Source organism: Sceloporus undulatus, chromosome 2 (genome assembly GCF_019175285.1).
Source record: "Sceloporus undulatus isolate JIND9_A2432 ecotype Alabama chromosome 2, SceUnd_v1.1, whole genome shotgun sequence".
Taxonomy (NCBI): domain Eukaryota; kingdom Metazoa; phylum Chordata; class Lepidosauria; order Squamata; family Phrynosomatidae; genus Sceloporus; species Sceloporus undulatus.
The window spans coordinates 80972917-80999839 of NC_056523.1; the positions used below are offsets into that span (position 1 = coordinate 80972917).

Below are 26923 nucleotides of genomic sequence, written 5' to 3' on the forward strand. Positions count from 1 at the left end.
TAACAAGTGCTCCTCGCCATCGCATCTATCTGACCTGTCAACTGAAGGACGAGTCCAGGAGCACTCCAAAACTATGAACACACTCCTTTAGGGGAAGTGTGACCCCGTCTAGGAACGGTGAACATATCTCCATACCCGGTTTCGGGGTTCCTATAGCAAGTACTTCCGTCTTATCTGGATTCAACTTTAAGTCAGTTTTCCCTCATCCAGACCATTACCGCCTTAAGACATTCATTGAGAGGAGAGATTTAAAATGGCATGAGCATAATCTAAGCAAAACTACATGTTTTGGTATCTTGCTGATTTCAGCAGGAGAATTATGCATGTGTTTAAAGTTCTTCTGAGTTGATTGTGCCTTATTCTTATATTTTCGACTTGGACAGGATAACCTAGGAACAAAATATTTAAGAACAAGAACTGTACCTTGTGCCTGTGGTCCTCCTCTTTTTGCTTCTTTTTTCGTCGAAGGAAAGGTAGTTCTTCAAACTGATGTCTTCCTTCAAAGACTACAATAGCTTTTCCTACAACCCAGGCCCTTTCAGATGGGTCCCCCAAGGCTTCCACATAGTACTGCCGATATGGTCTGCGACTGGAAACTATTAAAACAAGATTAACATGATTAGCATTTAGATATCCAAGTATAGGAACAGAAGTACCGTACATTCAACTTGTACTCAAAAGATAAATGTACTTTGAATTGAATATTAACAAGTAGCCCACACTTACAAAACTGATAATTTAAAAAACAATCCTAAGCACACTACCAAAAAAAGAAAAGAAAAATGAACAATCTTCAGTCATTTCAACAGGATGTAATTCACGTTTTTAGGACTGAGTTATTCCTATTATGACTCGTGCTATTCCTATTATGACTTTTCCCTTGTAAATGACTATTCAGATTAACACATCCTTAACACAGATCATTTGCAAAAGACAACTATCATCAACACAGAACACTAATTTTCTTATCACAAAATGCAATTCATATATTACCTTTCATTTTTGAATGAGTATCTAGGATGGGATCATGACAAATTTTACAGGGCCACCATGGACGTCGGTTGAACTTCGCCCATACAAGATCTCCAGCTTCATACTTTACTGGAATAGGTTTCTTCTTGATTTGACCCTTTGAAATAAAAGAAGAAACTAAACTGAGACACATGAACCTCTAATGGACATAGGAAGAGCTACTCAGACTGCAAGACACAACTGGCTTAGCTCAAAGATTGAAAGGTGGGAATAATTAGAATGATTACATAAGTTAATGGACATTGCGGAATTGGATAAATTAACTAATTATATATGGTGAAATTCAGAAGAAACCTTTTTACAAAGATGGAAACCTTTTACAGTCCACATACAAAAATAAGGGGGGCATTACTATTATGGGATTTGATATCTAGGGAGTAAATTAAAATTAATCAAACTTTACAAAGAAAAGCTGATACACAATAAATAATTAGTGAAGAGTAAATAATGATAGGACAATGAAGGGAGGAGGAACTAGAATATAGGTTAAGTGGCGATTAGAGAAAAGAGGGATGTCGTTTTTTTTAAAAGTGGGGGTAGGGGTAGGAGATGTAGTATATGTCATTAAGATTCACTTTTTCTCTGTTTTTGTTTTTAATGTCAGGTCTATGTATATATGTGTTACTTTGAAAAAATATTAAAATAAATAAATAAATATTAAAGGTGGGAATGAGAACTGAAGAATTCACTTGTATTTTTTGTTTGTTCTGATGTTTTAAAGTCAATTTGTACTTCCTTTGGAAACTCAGAAAGACATCAATATTAAGATTTTCACTCATTTTTAAAAAATAAACCAATGCAGATAAACTACTAATTCTTCTAACCTGTTAGTAAACTTACTAACTTTCTATGTGAAGACCTAGATCTTCTTTACCAAATCAAACAATAGCCATGTGCAAAGTATCCTTACTATACCCCACTGAAATAAACTGAACACTACAACCACTTCCATAAAGGAAGAACAGTTTTGTAGTTCATCATACAAAGTATATACTTACTGAAATTCCCTATTTAAGGATGCAGGGTCCCAATATTTTTGGTAACTGAACACTTCTGAACAGGCTGAAATACTATGCACTTTTGCCTGAGAATACATCTTATTTTCCACGTAAACATGTTTACGAGTGCCCTGCATGTATCCATATTTCATTCCAGCAAGGTAGAGACATAAGAGGAGTTGTATCACATACTTTTTTGCAAGGTGTTCACAGATTATGGCTGTGCTCAGCAGCAAAACATTATTTCTATCAGCCAGCTATGAAATTTAGTCCTATCAAGATAGCGCTACATTATTATATTAATTTTTCAACACAGGCATTGGCCAAGGAAGTATCCTGGCTTTACACAACTTGACCCCCCCCCTTTTTTTTTTAAAGTGAAATTAACTCTGTTACTTCTGAATGGTTGTTCTTTTCTTTCCAATTATGTTTTTCCTTCATACAATAATGTATGTTCAAGCATTGTATTTTAATATTATATTCAAATGTTTTAAAAGCCATTTGTATTGCAGTTTTTGGTGCAACTACATAATATGGACTATGTATAGAGTATGGGCACCAAGATACTTATATTTCTTTTCTGTCATGGGAGATATTATTACAAAAATATAAGAATGACCAAGGAGTTTGGCGACACCTTAAAAACGACACTTCATTTGTAGCATGAGTGTTCATAGGCTACAGTGTATTCTTCAAATAGATATTTCCCCCCTCAATCTGGATCACTAAAACTCTGTGAGCAGAATTTTTGAACAACTACATTGAGATCTGTTTATTTTTATTATAATTCATGATAGAAACCAACATCTTCCCAAGTAATCTTCATTTAAGGTTCTTAGGTTATCATGGGCATTGCTCTACTCTTAAAACCTAATAACAAAATCCAAAATTTGGCAAGAGACAAGAAACCAATGTACAGAGGTGGCCAGAGTATGTTAACAATCCCATAATCCTCAAAGACTGTATTTTAAAAGCAGGTAAAGGTGGAGATGACAGGGAAAAATTACCTCTACTCAAGTTATGCAGTACTTCGTAACTTTCAATTGCTCCTACTTACACTTACGTAATCCAACACATTCTTCTTCAGGAATAAGATCTACTGTGTTAATTCTCAATAAATTAATATAGATTCAAGTTGCAGAATTTGTTGAGCATTTGTTTATTAAACTTTGTCCTTCAACCAGCTGAAATGTGTCCTTTAGATATTAGTTAGAAAGAGCAATAATTATAAGTTATAATGGTAGCCTGAAGTAGGAATTTCATGAGAGAAAAAAATATGACTTTTGAACTAAAGAAATCCAGGAAGTATTGTTTTCTACATTCTCTCCTTCCTGACATTTCTCAGTGGTTGAAGGCCTACAGAGGGTCGAGCTCCATATAGTCCCATGGGCTGGTTTTTCAAACTAGAATCCCTTCTTTGGCTAGTAAACTAACACAGCTTAGACCTGAACAGGCAGGAAACCTTTGGCCCTATAGAATGTTCAGCCATCTTTTCAATTAATGGCTTACTCGTGTATGGGAAATGTGTAGCTCTCAAGATGCTGTTAAACTGCAACTTTCAGCAACCCTCATCACTGGCTATGTTGGGTGTTACGTTCCCAACTTTTGGAGGGTCAAAGTTTCCCCAGTTCTGCCATACGAAGTGACAGGCCTAAGATTCTTGTATCACAGGGTTGGACAACTATGGCCATCTAAGATGTTTCTGGTACAGAACTTCCATCAGCCTTAGTGGCACTGCCAAAGGCAAAGTGCTACAGGAAGCTGTGGCATGACAATGATGGGAGAGTTAGAAAGCCCACTCATACTCTATAGCCCCACAATACCTAAAATTGGATCACATCCCTCTTGCATACCTGCAGATGTGCCACCTAGCTTCTTCCAGTTTTGTTAAGCTTTAAGCCACCAAGACATTTTGCCTTCGCTGATGATTGTTAAGAAGGAAAATTCTTGTGTGATTCCACCACCATATCCTACTCTCATCAGCAGGGACATAGCTAGGATTTTAGGAAGGGGGGGGGGTCCAGACTAAGGTGCCACCATTATAATGGGGCTTGAGTGTCGCGGCGCAGCCAGCCGCACCATTTATTTTTCTAATGGAAAGGGGGGTCCGGACCCCAAGAACCCCCCCCCCTTGGCTTACGGTTCCCTGTCTATCCCCCAATGTATGTAATGAGACTTGAGCATTCACAGATTTTGGTATCGAGGGAGGGATGGTGGTCCTTGAAGTAAGCTCCAGTGGATACTGAGGACTCACTTGTATATTCTCATTTCACCTCTGGTTTTCCTTATCACGCAACTCCAAAAATGAGAGGGTTGCACAGATGTGTTCTCCTTCTCCTTCCAGAACAACTCTCAATTCCCCAAGATTAAAGTGCAAGAGGCTTCTGCCAGAAAATAAAATTATCAGCTCCTGTAGGTATCAAGAGTGTTCTCCTCGCAATTCTAGACATGATTCCGCTACATAGAATTATGATCGCGAAACCTCTACATTTAAAAACCAAGTTCTCCTTTAAAAATGACATAGTTTGAAGACACTCCTTAAAAATAATAACCCTACAAATAAATCCAAGTCTTTTCAAATGAGAAAGAAAGAGCTGCAAACATATTTTTGTTATTGTTAGCTGCCTTTGAGTTGACCTCAACTCATGGCGAACCTGTGAATGAGACATCTCCAAGCCTACTATTCTCCACCTCTCTGCTCAGGTCTTGTAGGCTGAGGCCTGTGGTCTCCCTGATTGTCTCTCTTTATCTGGCATGCAGTCTTCTCTTTCTACTGCCCTCTACCTTCCCCAGCATCACTGTCTTTTCTAATGAGTCTTGGCATCTCATGATATGGCCAAAGTACTACAGCCTCAATTTAGTCATCTTGGTTTTCAGAGAGAATTCAGGCTTAATTTATTCTGGGACCCAATTGTTTGTCTTTTTGGCCATCCACAGTATCCTCAGTAGTCTTCTCCAGCACCACATCTCGAATGAATTAATTTTCTTCTTGTCTGCTTTCTTCACTGTCCTGCTCTCTGGTAACAGGGAATACAGTGCACTCACTCCATACACGGGCACACCATATGCAACTTCCTGTTTATGTGAAAGCTGCGTCACCATGAAATGAACTGCCACGAGCCCAAGCCCCATTAAGTGGGAATGGGTCTCAAGCTTACGTGGGATTTGCCTTACGGGATTTGCCTTACAGGCAAGGGGAGCCAGAACGGATCCCCCGCATAAGGCAAGGCTCCACTGTCCAATGGCTTGGACAATTCTGACTTTAGTGTTCAGCTGTCTAACTTTACACTTAAGGATTTTAGCTTTTATTCCTATTCCTAACATTCTTTTGATTTCTTTTCTGCAGTTTATATCTTGATCAATGTTTGATCCACAGTATGGGAAATCTTTAATAAAAATAATAAAAATAATTGTTTTATTGTTATCCTGCTTTTACCAAGCAATCAAAGCGATGTACAACAGACTATTTTGATTTTCTGGTTATCTAGGTTGAATTTATCCTCCATGGCAATTTATTTTGTTTTCTTTATGTTTAACCTTTGCACTTTCTTCTTTACTTTCTTTAAGTTATTGTTCCAAGTCTGTGATGCTTTCCACTAGTAGGATAGCGTCATCTGCATATCTTAGATTGTTGATGTTCCCTCCTACTATCTTAACTCTTCCTTCTTCCATGTCTAAACCTGCTCTACATATGATATTTACTGCACATAGATTGAAGAGACATTAGCGCGTTCCAGACGGGCCCTATTGGTCACCGTCATTATGCTCGAGGGGCAGCACTTCCTGACACGCCGTGCCCCTCGCATGTAACGAGGGCGTCAAAATGGTGGTGCCCTATACAGATGGGCGCCGCCATTTTGATGTGACAGACGCCTAGCGTCCGCACATCTTGGTGCCCTTGTGATGCCGCAAGGGCACCACTGGCACCTTGCGACGTCACAACGGTTAAGAAGAACCCGCTTTTTGCGGGTTCTTCTTGCTGTGCTGGGGAACCGCACGGTTTGTCCGCTGCGGTTCCTTCGCACAGCAAACACAGGTGCCGGCAGACCGCCCTTTTGGGCAGTCTGTAAAGCACCATAGTGATAAAATGCAGCCTTGCCAATCTCTTTGCCAACTGGGAATCCAATACACACTGACTTTCTTTGCAGGATTTCAGATTTCAGTTCCAGTGGAATAATTCAGCACATTCCCATGTCAAAAACTAAAAGCATTCCAGGAAATTTGTTGCATCTTATCTTGCTAGAAGGACAGTCATTATTTAGAGTACAAAAGCATTAATAATTGTGGAAGGAAAAATGATGATAAATCACATTCACAGCTATTAATACATTTTTAAAAGTGTCTTTTTTAAAATCATTTTCTAATTTGGTTTTACTTGTCATTAGGTGTGTACAAAGGCCTAAATATCTTAAAGGCATCAGATCCCATCTGATTTTGGATGCTAAGCAGTGTCAGCCCTGGTTGGTACTTGGATGGGAGACTGTCAACGAAGGTCAAGTGCTGTAAGCTATATTTCAGAGGAAGAAACTGGCAAAACAAATTCTGAGTATTCCTTGCCTAAGAAAACTCTCACATATGTGTTCAGATGGCAGCTGTAGGCATTTAAAGATACTTATCAAATAAGTCTTTTGGTAATATCACTTCAAAATATTCAATATTTTAAATTGTCAATAGAAAAAAAATTATTTGGCTAAAGTAACCACTGCTCAGTTCAAACATCACACCAAGCCATGATTAATGATGGCTTGCTGTAATACATTTCCATACAATGGTTTCTAGTCAGCCAGTAAATCAGAATCAGAGGCTATTGTTTGAATGTAATTGTTTTAGCATGACGTTTGAACTGAAAACACACACACACATAGCAGCTCTGATCCCAGAGCCAGTGGCACCACACAAACGGAAATGCTTGATAGAAGGAAAAGTAGCTCTGGATCATAGTTGGTTGTGTCTTCTGAACTGAGTCCCATTCTGCTTCGCAATAAAGCTTCCACAAGTATTTTCATAAACAATACACAAAGCCATGTAGGAAGGCATGTCCTTTCTTCAGCAGCTTCCTTAAATGTAAAATTCTAATACCTAAAAGTTAAAAGAGCAGAACTTACAGAATACAGAATTCATTCAACTACTAAATAATAAGTCTTTTAATATGTTCAGGACAAATAAGCTCCTATTTATAGTTGCTAAAATTATTTTAAAAAATTAAAATTACCATAATCTTAACTTTCCAAATATGTGAAGTTCTACACTGACCCTAACAAAATTTTATCGTTCCGTACTGAACAGTTGAATGGAACAGTATGATCCTGATGTGGTGTGGAAGGCCCTTAACTCAACTCTGCCTATTGTTTCTCTTCAGGCAGAAGAAAACACGTCTGAGAATTTGTTGGAGAAAAGCAACTAGGAGAAAGAGTTAAGAAGAAAAACTTCCTGTCTGCTGCTTCTCCTTTCCAAGCCATGCTCTCCACATATTGTTTTTCTGCTGTTTCAGAGAGCCACAAATTCCCAGGCACTGATTTGCTATTGAATCCTAACTTGACTGTAATTTAAAAGAAGTTACAAAATGGGAAACTGTAAGCTCAAACTGAATTATTAGCACCAGGACAAATATAAGTTCTTAATTTTAATTTTTCACTACACAAAACAAGAGAGAGCAAGAGAAAGATTACAGTAGTGGGCACAATATATATTTACAGTTTGAAAGACTTAACTCTCCATAAAATTAATTTAGAAATCAAACATGATTTAAATGGAAGATAGTTGTAGAAACAGTCTAATTTTAAAAGTAAATTCTATCATAAATCTACAACACTGGTTGTCCAAACGTTGATCATACTTTAACAAAATTATGATTCACAGTTTTAGACTAAAACAATACTGGAAAATGTATGGCTTAAGGTACAATCCTGTATTCAAACTGCACCCAGCTGAAGAGCTATGGCAGTTGACAGAAGTCAAGGTAGCCAAGTGGAATACAAGATACACTGGCACTGTAACAGATACACCACTAGCATGCCTTGCTGGTGGACCTCTTCTACTGGTGAAGACACACCAGCAGAACAATTAAACTCAGTGGAGTTCAGGCAGCAAAGGGCAAACACCCACCCACACTATATCGTTTAATCCTGCAAGGCCATGCTCCTGTCAATAGTGGAACTGTACTTGACAACTGATTCAGTGCCAGTAACTCCCATTCCAGTAACTCCCAGTATGTAAACCAACCCTACATCAACCACCACCTTGCCGATGTTGCCACAACTGCATAACATATGGTACAATTCAGCATTCAATGAAAGTATGCCACCAGTATATAAACTCCTCACAAGAAGACTACAGGACAGGTGATAGACTGACTGGTTATACCTCTCTGGGCTCAGACTGTGTTTACTTAGTTTGTTACTTATTTACTTCTATCCTGCCTTTCTCCTAGTTGAGAATTGAAGCCATCTCATAAATGTTAAAAAAAAGGAACTCACAAGGTGGAAGATTGAAACAGGGAGGAAAGGCACTTAGTACATTCAGCCTGTCTCCAGTACAGTGCAGAAACTTGAGACCATTACTAGTACAGTGCGCCCACATCATACGCAGGCCAGAAAAAAGCCTCATGTGCCCCAGAAGAAGTAATGGGGCGCATGACCACAGCGTGGTGGGCAAGAGTCCCATTACTTCCAATGGGGCTCGAGCTTACACGGTTTTTCTTTTACACGTGGGGGGGTCTGGAACAGATCCTCCACATAAAGAAAGGGTGCACTATACTTGCCTCTCTAGAACGCTAATACCAAGGAGGCTGAGCAATGTCATTTTGCTTCCTGTTTCCCCATCAGAAGCATGATAAAGCCTGCTTCAGGAATACTGTGATGGATAGATACCGTACTTGATGGTGAGAGATTTAGGCTGCACCCACACTGCAGAAATAATCCAGTTTGATACCAATTTAACTGCCATGGCTCAATGCTATGGAATTCTGAAAACTGTAGTTTTGTGAGACACTTAGCCTTCTCTGTCAGAGAGCTCTGGTACCACAAAAAACTGCAATTCCCAGAATTCCATAGCACTGAGCCATGGCAGTTAAAGTGGTGTAAAACAAGATTATTTCTGCAGTGTGAATGCAGATTGAATAATACTAAAACAGTATAAGGGCAATCATTATCTCCCTAGGTGAAAGATACGGAAGGGACAGAGAGGACATTGAGTTGAGAGTTGGAAGGAAGGGTACCATGAGAGAGAAAGGTGAACCTGGCAACCAATACTTCAAGATTAATTATAGAGAATCCAACGTTGCCCTTGTGGAGTAGAGATTTATTATGTACTGCATGTAATGTATTCTTATTTCTGTCATAGGCTCTATCTTGTTCTCTGTTTAGTTCTAAGCTAACTGCAATAGGTTAGTTTACTGCTAACTGTTTAATGCAAAATGGTATGAACTGATTGCTATCCTTATTTTACTGTACTTTACACAACATGCCATTTCAGGAATTCACTGGAAATCTGGAGTGTTGTGAATGAGCCACATACTAATAAATGCTGTCCAACTGGTCCAGCCAGCAACAGGAGGAGCCAAACAAACTAAGGAACCTGGCTCTGAAACTGGCTTACTGTAGTGTCTGGGAACAAACTCTACATTTCTTTTGTGGTCTACCATGTGGGGACAAACTTGAGAAGAGAAGCTGCCCAATGCTAAACAACTCAATGAACTCCATGGTTGGTTTAGCTGCTCCCACTGAGGAGCATTTCAACCAACCCATTCATGAGACTTGGCTTGGCATGTGATGAAAATGAACCCACTGATGCTGTGGTTATTTATAATTGTTCCCATTGTGGGTTGCTGCTGTTGCTTTGTTACAATTATTGCTGCTTATCTGATATGATGGAAGTCTGCTCTGGGTACTCATTTTGAAAAGTGAGAGGCATAGATGATGCTCCTCAGTAGGTATCCTTGGAGGCAGCATCAACCTTCCCACTCTAATCCAAATAATTGGAGGTGAGCACCCCACACAGATTAACAAAGAAAAGGGGGGGGCAGCTGCAACTGCCTTCTGCCACCCCACCCCACCCTCCCATCCATCTCTTTGCCATAGATGAGCATCATGTCCTGGATGAAATATACATTGGCCTCTCTCTTTACCACCATGCACTCCCCCAGCCTCCAACAATGGGAAGTAATTTCCCCCACATACTCATCCCTCCACACAGTATTAAGGTTTCTGCCAGGCAAAAGCTAGGCATTCCACTGCTACTCATGAACACTCTTGACTACAGCCGGGATGCATGGAGCAGATGCAAGGAGCACCAGAAGTGCCACACTCACAACCCACTTGACTGTAACTTATAAGGGGACTTATGCTCACAGTGAATAGCAGTGCAATAGCTGCAATATGAGCACCAGCTGAGAATGCAAGTAGCAATCATTCCTCTCTCCCTTTTGTCCCCTCACAAACACTTGCTGTGTATGGGGAATATGTGCAGCAGCTGTTAATACATATTATTCCCACCCCCAATTACTTCCTCCAGATCCAGGCGCCATCTCACTCTCTGACTTGTGCAGGCCACAAGAGAGATCCACTATATCTGCTTATCCCGAGGATACAGAGCAACTGTCCCACAGCATTAGTCTTGTTGGGGTGACCATTTGATAGTGGCACACATTTTTCCTTTCAGGATCTGCTTCATCCTGTGTGTTGTGTGCCTTCAAGTCGTTTCTAACTTATGGTGACCCTAAAGTGACCCTATAATGAAGTTTTCTTGACCAAACATGTTCAGAGAGGGGCTGCCATTACATTCATCTGAGGCTGTGTGTGTGAGACATGCCCAAGGTCACCCAGTGGGTTTCGTGGCTGAGTGGGGGATTTGAACTCTGGTCCCCAGAGTCACACTCAAACCACTACAACATACTGGCTCTTCTGCTTCATCATAGATATTGAATTGAGGATATGACTTTCAAAATGTGTGTTGTTCCTCCCCAAGTGGCAGCCAGAAATTCCTACACCTACTATAGTATAATCTAGTACTGTACAGCCATTGGCAGCAGGATGGGACTTTGAAGGGAACATGAATTGAACCTGATATACTGTCTAGAGTAGTGTGGCCTCCACCATCTGGGCAACCAAGTACCACACTGTTTTGAAGTGGCAGGTCTTTCTAGGTACACAAGTGGGATGAGTACTGCTGCCACACTGCATATAAAATGGTCCAGAATCCCTTACCGAGCATGCATAAAATGCAAAAAGATGAAAACACATAAGCCTGCCTTATCAGTTCCGCCCAATATGGTGGTGGTGGTGTTTTTTAAGAGCATCAATCTATAAGTTTGGCCACCAAAATGGCAGTCATAAGAAAGGTCTCTACCTGGTAAAACAAAGAATTGTCCCTGGATACATTTTGAAAGAAGCCTTCAAGTGGTCTCTAGAAGGTTGAAAACATTTCTATAGTCCATGGAATCAACTATCCATGACTTGAAAATAGTCCAAAAATATATAAATTCCAAAAATCAAAAAGAACAAAATCAAGGTTTGATTTTTGGAATTTATACATATTATACAATTTTATTATGCCACTGTATATAACGGTACTTGAGCATGCACAGATTTTTGGTATTCACATGTGATCCTAGAATCAAATAGCAAAGGATATGAATATTTCTTTTACATGTGCATACCGGCAAATTTGGATTTTAAAAAACATTGCTGAAACCGAACTGAACTAAAATCATTAAACTGCACAGTGACCTATTCATATTCTTGTGTTGTTTCTGCCTGTGGTACCAAAGTTTTGTTTAAAAAAGCAATGCTCAGGATCACATCTACTTAGTTAACTCAGGGCCGAGATAGACCGCTGGAAAATGGTGGTCTGCAGGTGCCCATTTTAACTCCGGAGGGACGCCGCAGCCGCTAAAATCACGCAACGCCCCTCCGGAGTAAGAAGAACTTGGTTCTTCCAGGTTCTTTTTTGCAGCGCCCGGGTTACGTCATGAGTGCACCATTGGTGCACTCATGACATCAGCGACGTGCAGATGCTATGCATCCCTTATATCAAGATGGCGGCACCCGTATGGACGGGACGCCGCCATTACACACTAGGGTTCTGGACTGTAGTACTACCGCTACTGCCACGCTGCTTTTAACCAATCTGTCTCAGGCCTCAGATACTTATATATAGGACTCCTCTATTGGCTAATATTTAAACTTCCTCTCCTCGTTTTCAGTACCTAGAAGAACATAAAAAAGAACTATATTTTTATTGTTCTGCAGAAAATGCCCACTTCCAAAGAATACTGGGAAGAATAATGTCAATTGTACCAAACATTACCATAATACTGACAATTTAATATCTTAAGTATGGTGGCACTTTCCTGTGAATGCTTATGCAATATATTAACTATAACTACTTTATTTTAACAAAAACATTTCTAAAAGTTGCTGAACAGGGGGAAGAAAGACTCTTCAATACCTCATCACTCATAACATCTGTACACTTAATTACTGTACATGACAAACAATTATCTAGAACAGCCTTTCAGTATTATAATGTGTTTATAGTCAGGAACTAGCAAAGTTATGGAATTTAAGAAAACATATACACCATTATCTATCATATTTACAGAATCCTATTCTCTTACCCTATTAACCAGTGATGTAGGGTTTCTAGAAAAAGTTGAAAAGGAAAATTTATCAATGTTATAATAATCTCATCTGATGTAGTGTTTTGTTGAAATATTATATTCAAACACATCCAAAGCTTTATGTGAAATTAATTTACTGAAATATATCTAATAATCTAAGTGTGGCATGTGGTTTGTGTGTTGGGACTATACTACAGTTCATAGAATCATAGAGTTGGAAGAGACCACAAGAGCCATCCAGTCCAACCCTCTGCCATGCAGGAACTCACAATCAAAGCATCCCCAACATAGCTCTGAAGACCAAGATTCAAATCCCTGCTCAAATCCCATGAAATCTATTAGGTGACCTTGAGGAAGTCACACTCTTTCAGCCTCAGAGGAAGGCAATGGAAAACTTCTTCTGAACAAACATTGCCAAGAAAACCCAGTGATAGGTTCACCTTAGGGTCAGAAATGACTTGAAGGCACACCACCACCACAACCACCACAAAGAAGATAATAGCATAAACTTGCCTTTTATTTAACAAAAGTGACAATATCTGAAAGAAATCTATTCATTCTAGGTCCCATACCTATAAAGAGTTGTATCTAATATCAATAGTGCAACTTTCTTTCACTGAGGTATAACTATAGTTCCTTCACGTTCACTCATTCACTCTCTCCACTATTCATCAGCTCCATTTCCAGTTGAGAAAAAATGATTTAGTACAACTAGTGGAATATTTTATTTCATTACAGATGTATGTGAGTCTGTGGGAACAATCAACTTGTACTTGTGACTGACAGAGAGGCAAGAGATTTTGTGAAATAAAAATAAGCTTAGCAGCACATTCGTTTCTCAGTCTATTCCTCTGTCAATGTTTCTTTCCTTACAATAATTAGAACTTTATATCCTATATTCAGGCAATATAACTTCATTGACTGCAGCGCAAAAGCCCAGAAAACTATAGAAATGCAGAAATTTTTCCACTAAAAAGTGTAACACCAGAAAATTTTCTGCCCATATCTCTGATACAAACACATATTCATGTCAATGTCCAGCATATGCAAACAGGTTAATTTTGTAATTCAGAAATGTCTCACTGAGAGATACATAAAACATATTAGTCAAAGGATTAGATACACAAGAACCCAACCATATTTGATAAATACTGAGGCTAACTATAAAGTGGTCCTTCTGAAACAGCTAAATATCAATACTAATAATTACTGAACATTTCTGATAATAACTACTTAAACAGGTTTTTAGTCCCACAGGTATCACTGGAAGTAGCACAAAAGATTATATCTGCATAAATTAACAGTTTGGGATACTGTCTACTGGGAATATAACTTTTGTAGTTTCTGTGTCTCATTAAAAACTGTGATTTTCCTTGCTCAATAAGAAAGAAATGAAAAAGATAATTACTTTAAATGGCCATAGCCCCATCTCTTCTCTCCAAGATTTTCCCTTTTCTTACATAGAAGGGAAAATGTATTAAAAAACAAAGCTATAGCCATTCAACAAAGAGTAACAGAATTTCCATAGAGCTTTGGATTATTAGTCAGTTCCATCTTCTACACGCATCAGGTTGGAACTATTGTCAGTCTTATGTGGGAAGAAGGGGTTTCTTTTGTCTGAAGCAGTGGGGATCCCATAAGGAAATTCCATTACTAGATCAGAGACATGGATCTTAGGTCCAAAACACACTGCAGAAAGCTTGAGGCCAGTTTAACTTCCCTGGCTCAATGCTAAGGAATTCTGGGAACAGTAGTTTTTTTGTGAGACATTCAGCTTTCTCTGTCAGAGAGCTCTGGTGTCACAACAAACTATAATTCCCAGGATTCCCTAGCACTGAGCCAGGGCAGTCAAAGTGGTCTCAAACTGCATTATTTCTGCAGTGTTATTTTGGATTGTAGTCAATTCTGTCCCCCAGCATCCCCCCCCCCTTTTGAAATATGCTTCAGGGAACCCCTGAGAACAGTGAAGGCCATTGGTAGGAGTTTCTTTGCTTTCCACTAGTGGAAATCTCTTGTGAGCGGAATTTCACTCAAGGGAACACTCTTGCTGATGAAGCATGAATTAGGGTCCAAGCATCTAACTGTTCAGCGATTTGTGCACAGGGTCAAAGAGAACTATTATAAATATCAATGCAGATAAACAGATGATGACAACAAAAAAGGAAGAACAAGAGACCTCTTCCAAGGTCTGAGAAATCAAAAAGAAATTTAAACCAAAAGTAGGGATGCCATACAGCCCTCTGGGAAACACCTTCCATGACCAATTACAAATAAAAACACTATGGAAACAATACACTGAAGAACTTTATAAAAGAGACTGAAGGATGTCAGATGCATTCAAAGAATTTTAGAATGTGAAGTGGAAGCTGCATTCAAGTCAGGTGGGAGAAGTAAATCACCAGTAACAGATGGCATACCAACAGATTTGCTTCATATTACAGAGACAGAATGTACTCTAGCTCTAGATAAAATCTGTCAGGAAATACGGAAAACAAAATAACAAACCAGAGTGGAAATGCTCTATATACAGTGGGCCCTTGGTATCCACTGGAGGTTGGTTGCAGGATACTCCATGAATATCATAATAGATGCTCATATTCCATTATATATAATGATGTTGTAAAATGGTGTCACCTATATAAAATGGCAAAGTCAAGATTTGCTTTTTGGAAAAAAAATTTTGAAGCCTTGGATGGTTTAAAACATGGAAATAGATTATGTGGAAATGGCAGGCTGACTGTACATTCCAATCCCCAAGAAAAGGGACACCAAGGATTGCATTAATCACAGGACCATTGCATAAATCTCCCTTGCAAGCAAAGTAATGTTCAAAATTCTTGAGACTTTTAACATATATGGAGTAAGAAATGCCAGATGTCCAAACTGTGTTCAGGAAAAAAAGGAGATCATATTCTGAATACGTTAAATAATGGAGTGCACCAAAAACTTTCAAAAGAAAATCAGCTTGTAATTTGTGTATCATGACAAAGCCTTTGATTGTGTAGATTACGAAAAAGTATGTAACACTCTTAAAGAAATAGGTGTTCCACAACATTTGATTGTTCTGATGCATAACCTTTACTCAGGACAAGAGGCTTCTGTCAGGACAGAATTCAGAGTAATGGAATTGTTTCCAATTAGCAAGGGTGGCAAGCAAGGATGCATTTTATCACCAGATCTGTCTAACCCACACACTGAACTTATCATTGCAGGAACAAACACCTTAACATATGCAAATGACACTATACTACTAACAGAAAATAGGGAAGGCTGATTACTAGATAAAATCAAAGAATGTGCAAAAGCAGATGTACAGCTGAACATGAAGAAAACTAAAATAATGAACACAGATGATTTAAGTATCTTTAAAAGAGACAAAGAAGACACTGAAACAGTTCAGGCTTTTCTACACCTAGCCTCAGTCATCAATCAAAACACAGACTGCAATCAAGAAATCAGATGACTACGACCTGAAAGGGCAGCTATAAAGGAGCTAGACAAGTTAGGATTGTTCATGCCACTGTATTTTCAGTTTCCAAATATGGTTGTGAAAGCTCAACAGTGGAGAAAGCTAAGAGGACAAATCAGTGGGTCCTACAGCAAAACAAGTCTGAACTCTCCCTGAAAGCCAAGATAACTAAACTGAGACTGTCACACTTTGGCCATTTTATTAGAAGACATGACCCACTAGAAAAGACAGCAATAGCCTGAAACAGACAGGCTGAACTGACCAGTGTGAGGCTGCTTCAGCACGCTCACACCAGGACTGTGGCAACCACTGCACCCAAGTCCCAAATCAGGCCGCTGCCATGGTCCTGAACCAGGTTGCCAGAAGGAGCAGATTCTATCCACTCTTTCTTGGCTCAGTTCTTTCCAGATGACATGGGCTCAGTGCAGCTTCCAACGCATTCAGGGTGTGCGTCATCTGAACACTTTGTCCCAAACGCAACCAGAATTTGAGTCATTTGGTCAGTGTCTTTTGGGCCATAGCTTGGTTAAGGTAGAACACAGCAGGAAAAGATGGAGACTGCATTCCAAATGGATAGACTCAGTCAAGGAAGCCATGTCCCTCAGTCTGCAAGACCTGAGCAGAGCAGTAGATAGTGTGACTTGGAAAGTCTTTTGTTCACAGGGTCACCATAAGTCTAAGTCAGCTTGATGGCAATTAACAACAAATAACACATTTAATAAAATACAACAGCTAAGTATCATGTAATAATGTTGCAGCCATTTAAAACAAATTATCAATGTTAACACAACAGCTTTTGTTCACTGTGGCTCTGAAACATGATGACCTCTCACTGGTAACAATGAGGGGGGGAAAGGTCACACACAAGGTTAACACAAAGCCCTTACTAATTTGAGCATAATCAAGAGTTCAAGGCACAATACAAACAGGACACAGTACTTGTTAAAGGAGTTCCCTTAAGACAAGGGTGGGCACCTGGGGCCCTCCAGATGTTTTTTTGCTTTACCCCTTCCATTAGCCCCAGCCATCATAGCTACCATGTTACCATTCAGTTAGTCTATTTATTTATTTATTTGAAATATTTCCATCTCTGCAGGCAAAGTTTCCCCAAAATAGTTAGAAAACTAAAAACTTAAAACAGTCTTATACACAACACAGGTAGTTAAAGCATCACAAAACATTTAAACCAGCTACCTTGCCTTATTGGGTTGGGCCAATAGGATTTGTCCTCCAGAGTATATAGAGGGCACCAACCCTAAGAGGGCAGGGCTAGATATGCCAGTATTCTAACAAGTAGAAGACAGCTGTGTTTCTTCCTGTGAATTGTATCATACATATATATCAAATAAATATATTCTCATCAAGAGCAGACTAACATTACAAGGATATTTCCTTTTAATGCAATTCAGTAACTATTGCAGCATTATTGTTTAATCTGCATTATTTTTGTTGTTTGCCTTCAAATAATTTTCAGCTTATACTAACTCTGTCATGGGGTCCTCAAGGCAAGATACATTCAGTGGTTTGCCATTGCCTTCCCCTGAGGCAGGGAGCCTGTGACTTGCCCAAGGCCACCCAGTAGGTTTCATGGCCAAGCTGGAAATCGAACCCTGGTCTCCTGAGTTTATAATCTGTATAAGGCTAGGTAAAACATATTTCAGTGTCTGGTAACTTTATTTCTACAGCACCTTCAAATACACATCATCTACATACCCTAGAAATACCAGATACCATCTGATTTTGACAGCTAAGCAGTATCAGCCCTGGTTAGCACTTGGATGGGAGACCACCAACCAGGTGCTGTAAGCTATATTCCAGAGGAAGGAACTGGAAAAATCACCTCTGAGTATATGTTCCCTGAGAAAACGCTATGAAATCCAGGGAGTCACCATAAATTGATAAGTGATTTAAAAGCATATAAACACTGTGACAGGTTCATCTTAGAGTCACATAGTTGGTAACAAACTGAAGACACATAACAACAAACAGACACATATTTTCAATGCAGCAACGTCCTCTTTTCCAAAACTGAAATAATTGGTCTGCTGAATTGTTGTCACTTTTTTGATGCAACACTTTACTGATTTGAAAAAGAAAAGAGAAACTCCAAAATATAGAACTTTGTATTAACTCATCTTTAAGTCTACACAGAACACAGGAAAAATTGAAAAACAAAAAAAATTGTTTGTATAATAGCTTCATCAGAGGTGCTTTCCTTATACCACATGCATATTTCTATGCTTAAATAGTAAATAACACAGGGGTCATACAAACAGCCCCAAAGGGGCGGCATGGAACCGCCTGTTTCAGTCAGATCGGGGGCCATGGCAATTGCATGTCACAACCCTGATCTGGCCTTTCCAGGGTGCAAAAGGGAGCTGCAAAAAGCAGCTCCTTTTGCGCCCTGGAAAGGGTGCCACAGGCGCGTTACAGGCCACTTTCTCTTCTGCATCACTGGCGCAGCCATCTAAAGGCTGCGCCCAGCGACGCAAAGCCGGAAGGAGCTCCGAAACGGAGCTCCTTCCGGGGCTGGGGAAAGGGCGCACTAGGCGCTTCGCGCGGCCACACTATGTCACAACCGCACCGCCTCGTTTGGAGGCGGCGCGGTTGTGATATAGTCATGGCGGCAGCTGTGTGGAACGGCCGCCGCCATTTTCTACGCACAGAGCGCATATTAGGGTTAGGGGTGTCCGGAAAGGATGCCCTTTTCTAACCCTAGTGCATGCTTGGTGCGTACTAGGATGCCCGTTTGTAACAGGCCATAGTCACGTTGCTGAGGCTTGGAGGTGCTCCTTCGGTGCTGCATTATATGGATGCAGCACCGGAGAAGCGCCATGAAGTTGCACACCATGTCTAGTGGTGCATGCCATCATGGTGCCCAGGGGGGTGGAGTTGGGCCATGCGTCTTGTGGGCGTGATGTCCGACTCTGCCCCAGGCCGGCCTTAATGGCCAGTCTGAACAGGGCCAAAAAATGTTGTTATTATGATTTTCAATTTTCTCTCTCTGGTTTACAATCCTCCTCCCATAATTTGACTGAAGTCCTCAAGTAATAGTCTGCTGGTGCTTTAAAACTTCACTAAGTTCAGTGAACTACCTAGCATAGCATTTCCAGTTCTGACAAGCTGTGGCACAGTCAAGTCCGCTCTCTCTGCAGCTGAAACAAAATGGAGACCATGTAAAGTCAAAGGCTTTCATGGCTGGCATCCATAGTTTTTTGTGGTTTTTTTGGGCTATGTGGCTATGTTCTGGAAGAGTTTATTCGAGAATTTTCTGAAGATGCCAGCCACAGTTGCTGGCAAAACATCAGGAATAAACTCTTCTAAAACATGGCTACATAGCCCAAAACCCCCACAAAAATTTATAAAAAAAGGAGACAACATTCAGCACCACCGACTTTGCTTCAATCTAAAGCCAGGACAGGGTAACATGTTGCTCTCCAGATGTTGCTGGATTTTTAGCATTTTTCTCCCCCAGAATCCCTTCCCATTGGGTACACTGGCTAAGGATAATGGGATACATACTCATGGAACCTTTTGAGGACCACACAATCCCCATCCCAGCTCTGCATGTAACTGCACCCATTGCTAAATCAATGATACATAGGGAGTCACTAGCTACACAAGAAGCTTGAGAGGTTCAAATGTTAAGAGTACTGTACAACCAATTATATGAAAACTTGTGTGTGTGATCAAGGGAACAATTTATGCTCTAGCAACAGCACATGGGCTCACTACCTTAGAATATATACATACAGCACGCCCGCGTCATATGTGGGTGCGTCATACATGGCTTCCAGCATACACTGGAAGCCGGGCCGGAAAAAAGCCTCCTGCGTCCCAAAAGGAGTAATGGGGCATGCGCCCGTGGTGCAAAGCCCGCAAGGTGCCGCGGGCATGAGCCCCATTGCTTCTTATGGGGCTTGAGCTTATGCACTTTTTGTCTTATTCTGAGGGATCCCACATAAAAGAAGGGCCCACTGTATCTGCACAAATTTCATAGGGTAGTGAACGGAGTACAGTATTTTTGTCCAACAGATACACAATATTCATCCCCAGGGAAGACATATAGAGAGAAGAAAAGTATCCATGAAAGAACTGTTCTGAAACAGAAATCTATAAATACAACAATAAAGGTTTTTTTCTTCCCAGTCTTTCAGAAAATATGTAGGATTCATTTTAAGAACAGACTTTCCACCCCACCCACCGCTGTCTTCCTATCCTATACAAGAATTTCTCTAGTAAGTGGTACTTCTAAAAAATGCTTCTTTCTTGGAAAATTTAAAATAGTAACAGCTGTATTGATCCCATTAAATAGGGGAAAGAAAGCCAAAGAACTTTATTTTATATTTAAAATAGCAGAGGGATTGAATCCAGATCCATGCAAACACAACTGCCCTAAAGAAAATGGCCTTCCTCCGTTACTCCTTTTCAGGGCAACCCTTTCACTTTCAGCCTTAAAAAAAGGCTAAATACGTTCAGGAAGGGATGAATCAGCATGAGTATTTGAGCACTGGACTACAACTCTGGAGACCAGGGTTCGATTCCATATTTGGCCATGGAAACCCACACTGGGTGGTCTCAGGCAAGTCACACACACTCAGACCGAGAAAACCCTATGACAGGTTTGCCACAAGTCAGAAACCACTCAAAAGCACACAAAAACATTCAGCGGATAGTACAGTACAGAAATGGGGGGAGCTGTGATGTGTGAGAAAAGGAGATGGACCATAAGATGGGCTGTACAAGTAGACATCCTCTATTCACATGGGTTGGGCTTGCAACCCTCTAGATATTGTTAGACTTCAGCTCCTATCATTACAGCCAGCATATCCAATGATGATGGATGACTAGAGTTGACTCTGACATATGGAGCGTCAGCCACCAATTGATTGTTCACCCTGAGTAGGCTATTCCTGGATCTAACTGTTGGCTTTTGAACTTAAGAATCTCCATCAATTCTCTTTCATTCTTTTTTCAAGAACAGTTTGCGTTTTCATCAAAACCTGCATCCAGAATTTTAGATGTTCCAACTGAAGGATATACAGTGGTGCCTCGGGTTACGAAATTAATTCGTTCCGCCGCGGCGTTCGTAACCCGATGCATTTCGCAAGCCGAAAAAGGCTTTTCCAAAGCGCGGCTAGCGGTCGCGTTTGAATTTCGCGCCGAAAAAAATTTCGTAACCCGAAAAAACCTTCGTATCCCGGAACAGTTTTTTTCAATGGAGCTTTTTCGTATCCCGGAAATTTCGTAACGCGGCGCATTCGTATCCCGGGGTACCACTGTAATTTTTGTTTGTTCTGTATAAAATTGCCAACAGAGCTCTCAGAGAGTCCTTCAAACACATGTATCATGATGTGATGTATAGAAGTTACACCTGGATTTCTTCTTTCCAGCAATTAGGAAGGAGGCAGGTATGCCAGTGATAAAACATTGAATCTGAAGAAAATGCAAAGTCTTTCAGACTTCAGCATCTTAATTAATTTAGAACTGGGAATAAAGGGGAAAGGGACTTCACAAACAGCAGGAAAGGAAGGTTTGAATTAAACCATGTCTGCATTTGCAAAAAGATCTTAATATTTTCCTTTCCAAGGATACCACAAGATGTAAAATTGCCATTTGGAATACAAATCAATGTACTGAAATCAATGTGTGTGTACCTTTTAAAAAAATTAAACATCATTTATAGTACTGATAATCATCATACCATTACTAAAATTCATTAATAATTAGTAAAAACAGAAATATTACCTTGATACCATAACAGTAACTTTAAAATTTGTCATTTCAATATCTTCTCAAAACAGATGTTATATCATTCTTCATGTTCCAGTAAAAACACTGAAGAATGAATTGCATCATTATGAATAAAAATGAACACCATCTCCCTATTTTCACCAACTGTCATATTAATATAATCTTGTCATAAAAGATATATTAAAAACTGCTACTTTTAAAGGGCTAGGAACAGACTATATCTTTCTCACTGCACATGAGTATTTGTCTTGTTTTTAGTAACTGCATATCAACCTCTCTGGAAGGCTTCTTACTGAAGACCTTGGTAACAATGTTTAAAATACATAAAATGTTATCATTTTGGAATGCATTCTCCCTCAACAAGAGCAAACAAGAGCCATAGGAAAGGTAAAAAAATTTCCAGGAGGACATTCAAGATAGAAAGTGCAAGATAGACATTATGCCTTGAGAAAAGAACAGTTATAAAAACAAGAAAACACAACACAGAGATCATGACTATAGGTTATTCCAAACTGGGCAAATAAGTCAGGAGTTTGTGATATTTGTTGTTGGAGCACTCTCTCTCATGTGTTCTCTCTCTCAATAGCCAATGTTTCTGTTCTGCTAGACTATTTTCCAGCAATTACTGGCTCCAGCTGCAATGTTTTATTCCCATATTCAAGTGGGTTTTCTTTTAATGCTAAGACATTATCAGAACAAAGAAGTCTCCTTCTATTTGTTCCTTTTTTTAAAAACTTTTTCCCCTTAGTGTCTATGCGCTGTCATAGTGCATGAATGCAGTGACACCTTTGCACTAAAACATATAACAAAACAAAACAAAAATTAAGGAGAAAATCTGTCCTCAAACCACACCTGTCTTTAAAAAAACAACAACAGAACAAAACCTTGAAAGTTCCCTACTGCAGATCCAAGAAACCACTACAAACAGCCCCCCCCCCCAGAATGGAATAAATTGATGTGGAGGCAAAAACAACCAGCAAAACCTGGCAAAACACAAGGGGATTTACTGCAAGAGGAACTCATGATTCTTTCGATCAAGTTGGATGAGCCCTATATATCTTTGCTTCTTTGGATTACAAGCAGCAAAGTCTTTCAGGCAGCACCTGAAGGGCCAGTATTACAAAAACCCTGGCCAAAGTGGCACAGGTATGCCACTTGTGCCTTTAAATCATTTCACGCTTAAGTAAACCCAAAGGTGGACATATCATGGCATTATCTGGGGCTGAAAGTGTGAGACTCACCTAAGGTCACCCAATGGGTTTCCATGGCTGAACAGAGAATCAAACCCAAATCTCCAGAATCATAGTCCAGAGCTCAAACCACTATATCACACTGGCTCTCAGTATAGGTAGCAGCAAAGGTAAAATGGGCACTGGACATTGTCATGATGGGCAGGTGGCAACAAAAGTCATCCATTGAGACAGAAAGCTCCCCTGACAGCTTCCAAGCTACTCAGATGTTAGCAAAGAACCTTTTTCTGTCAATGGAGACTATTTTCTGTGACCACCACCCAGACCCCAGCTAGGAACTATGACAGGAAATGTTTTTTGCTGTCATAATAGACCATTACAACAGAATAAGTCATTCAACAGGATTTCAGCAAACCTAGGTGAATATAGAGTTTGGAAAAGTTGTTTTTTGAAAAAGTGGTGTGCAGCCGTGTCAATTACACTGGGGCCATGGCAAATGCATGCACCTGGCCCCGATCCAGGCTGCTGCCACAATCCTAAACCAGACCGCTGGCAGGAGTAGATCATATCTGCTCCTTCTTGGCCTGGTTCTTCCTGGGTGGCCACTTCCAGCTGCATGGGGGGGGGGTGTCATCTGAATGCTACACCCCGAATGCGGCCAGAATCTGTGTCATTTGGCCTGGTGTTTCGGGCCTAAAGCTCTCAAGACGTTTCCATCAATCATGGTGCCTGGGAGGTTCTGGTGGATGTAGTCCCAAAAAAGTAACTTTCCTTAACCTTGGATAAATCACACAGAGACATCTATCAAGTACAGTTCAGAGCAAAAGGATATTCCTATCAAATCCATCAATTAAATTTTGACACAGACAAGATTGCAGCTGAAGGACTATGTCAGCTATGGCTGTGTTCAAAGTAGCTCAGTAGTACCTGTAATAAGAATACACAAATAAACAGGCACACACACACATTGAAGTGCATAAAGGCCCCATACAGACTGCCCCAATAAAGCTGCTTCGGATCACTTTGGACGCATGCTGCTTAAATGATGCATGTGCCCTAAGAGCCTGGAAGCTGCACTACAGTTCTTAGGACTGGATCGTGGCTTTGGCGCAGCTTCCGGACTCTTAGGACGCATGCAACATTTGTTTGTTTTATTTTTTTTAAGCAGCATACATCCATAGTGACCCGAAGCAGCTTTATTTTGGCCTGTCTGTATGGGGCCATAGTTCTCAGTTATATTGAGATAATACACACACCACACACATTCTAAAAATACAGTATCATTGCTCTTAAACCAGTTGTCCCAACATAGGGAAAGCACAATCAAGTTAGATGTAGTGCATCTCACTGGCACTTAATCCCAGTTTTCTCTTACTTCTGAAGATAGGCAGATAAGAGTTACCTGCTGTAGTTGACTCAGTACAGGGAAAGGAAACACTCTTAGAGCAGATTATTTTTTTCTTTCTTTCTCCTACCTAGACAGTTTCTCCTCTTTCTCCCCAATGCACCCATTGCATTCTATGTAACAAAACAAGCTACCAGGGAATGAAGTTCTGGGATAACAATCAGCCCAAATGATCTTGCTCTCTGTTTTGTTTAAAGCAAAATTGTTAAGTAGTAGTAGTAGTAGTAGTAGTAGTAATAATAATAATAATAATAATAATAATAATAATAATAATAATATAGATTTATTTGGATCCCACCCAATCATGGGGAATCTGGGTGGCTAACAGCAGAAAGAAAATACTGTAAAGAAAATACAATAAGATACAAATAATCCCTTCCCAAGATTTCTTATCTCCTTTTGTGCTATATGATGTAGAGAAAATACTAGGATATCAAGATGTGCTGGGAATAACAGAGACAGGTGAACAATGAGGTGATCACAGGAAAGAATGGCTTTGAAGAAGGGCAAAGTGGACTGAGAAGATGGAAAGCTGGAGTAAATGGGATGAGGAGAGGGAACAGGATGTGCTTAAGGCACAAAATGGCAGTGTTAGACTGATAAACAAGGTCAATCAAGTAGCAGCAGGTAGTGTGGTGTAGTAGTTGGAGTGTTTGACTATGATTTGAGTGTTTGACTATGACAGATAGTTTGACTATGATTTTGGAGAGCATGGTTTGATTCCCAGCTTGGCCATGGAACCTTGGGCAAGTCACACTCTCCCAACCTCAGGAAAAGGCAATAGCAATTTTCTTCTGAACATATCTTGACGAGAAAAGTCCATTATAGCCTTAGGGTTGCCATAAGACAAAAACAACTTGAAAGCACACAACAAGAACAAAGTATCACTTGCCATTAGTAGTTAAGCAAAACTGTTACTGTTATTCCACCAATTACCCAGAAAGACTATGTACCTTACTGTGTTGCAGCTACTGTTGCAAGTAGTAGAAGAAATACAAGAGGGGACATTTTTCAGCTACTTATAGAGCAAATGCTAGAAGAAAAACAAATACAGTGGAACCTCGCCATACGCGGGGGATCCGTTCCGGATCCCGCCGCGTATGGCGATTTCCGCCTATGCTCAAGCCCCATGGTAAACAATGGGGCTCGTGCACGGCGGCGCGGAGGTGTGTGGGGTGCAACGGGCGCGTGCGCGGCGCAACAGGCACACGCCGCCTATTTTGCCCCGCGTGCGCCCAGCGGCTTGAGCGCGTACGCTCAAAGCCGCTTAAAAAAAGGCCGCATATGTGGAGGCCCCACTGTACACCAAGAGCAAGCAATGCCAGACTATAATGACTTCTGAAGAGGAAAACAGTTTGAGCCCCCTTTATCCAAAATGTCTGAAGTATTTTGGGTTTTCCCCCCCACATTTTGGAAGATCTGCATAGACATAATGAGATATCTTAGAGACGGGATCCAAGTCTAAACACAACTCATTTATGTTTCATTTACGCCTTATACACATAGCCTGATGGCAATTTTACACAATATTTTTTAATAATTTTGTGCCTGAAACAAAGTTTGTGTACATTAAACCATCAGAAAGCAAAGGTGTCACTATGTCAGCCACCCATGAAAAAGTTTTGGATTCTGGAGCACTTTGTATTTCAGAGAAGAGAGACTGAACCTGTACAAGTACTGAATCGAAGGATGAAAATGGGACCTCAGCAAGTGATACATTTTGCACTAGCTGAATGACACTATTGAATACTTTTTATTCATCTATACTGTCATCCCTCCCTATTCACGGACTTGGAGTCCGTTGTCCATTTGCAGAAGGCAAACGGGGAGGGACAAAATGCAGCGCACGTCGGAAATTAATGGTGGCTTGAATATCAGCACTTTTCTGGATTCGCAAGGGGTGTGTGTCCAGAACAGATTTCCCGTGAATCGGGAGGGACGACTGTACTTTCTGGGAGGGTGGAGAGATACACTTGCAAAAACAAAAAGATACAGCAGCAAATAATAATTCCAGCTCAAAAATAATTGGTATGTTCAGGAAAGAGAAATCCAATTGATTTTTAAAATACTTACTTTATTGTTGTAGTTTCTTAACGTATTGTTGCAACCTTCTGAGCATGCATGTGTGTGTGTTGCTCAAAAAGTGATATGAAATTCTAATACACTATGAGAAAAAATTAACACAACTAAGACATTATCATCAGCTTTAGAAAATCTGCAGTAAGGTCAAATTTTGATCTACAAAAAAGAAAAAAAAACCAAAATGTTATATTGAAGCAGTAATATATATAGGATGTTCTTCTTTTTAAAAAAGCTTTTGCAAATGTATTCTCTCAGTAACTACATAGTTTCCTACTACAATCAAAGGATATCTTACTACATTTATTGGTCCATTATTTAGAAAACTAGCAAATTACATATACTATGTAATACTAAGGATTTTTTTCCCAAATGTGT

The 26923-nt window shown here is 40.1% G+C and overlaps 1 protein-coding gene across 10 annotated transcripts in view; it reads right to left on the bottom strand.

Annotated features, from left to right (window-relative positions):
• Positions 1-26923, bottom strand: part of NSD1 (nuclear receptor binding SET domain protein 1) — a 112935-nt gene that overhangs the window by 73123 nt on the left and 12889 nt on the right. For all 10 annotated transcript variants that reach the window (XM_042451801.1, XM_042451800.1, XM_042451802.1 and 7 more), the window contains exons 3-4: positions 994-1129; positions 424-596 (exon numbers count right to left, since the gene is read on the bottom strand). In XM_042451801.1, coding sequence (XP_042307735.1) covers positions 424-596; positions 994-1129 — 309 coding nt within the window. The remainder of the gene's footprint in view (positions 1-423; positions 597-993; positions 1130-26923) is intronic.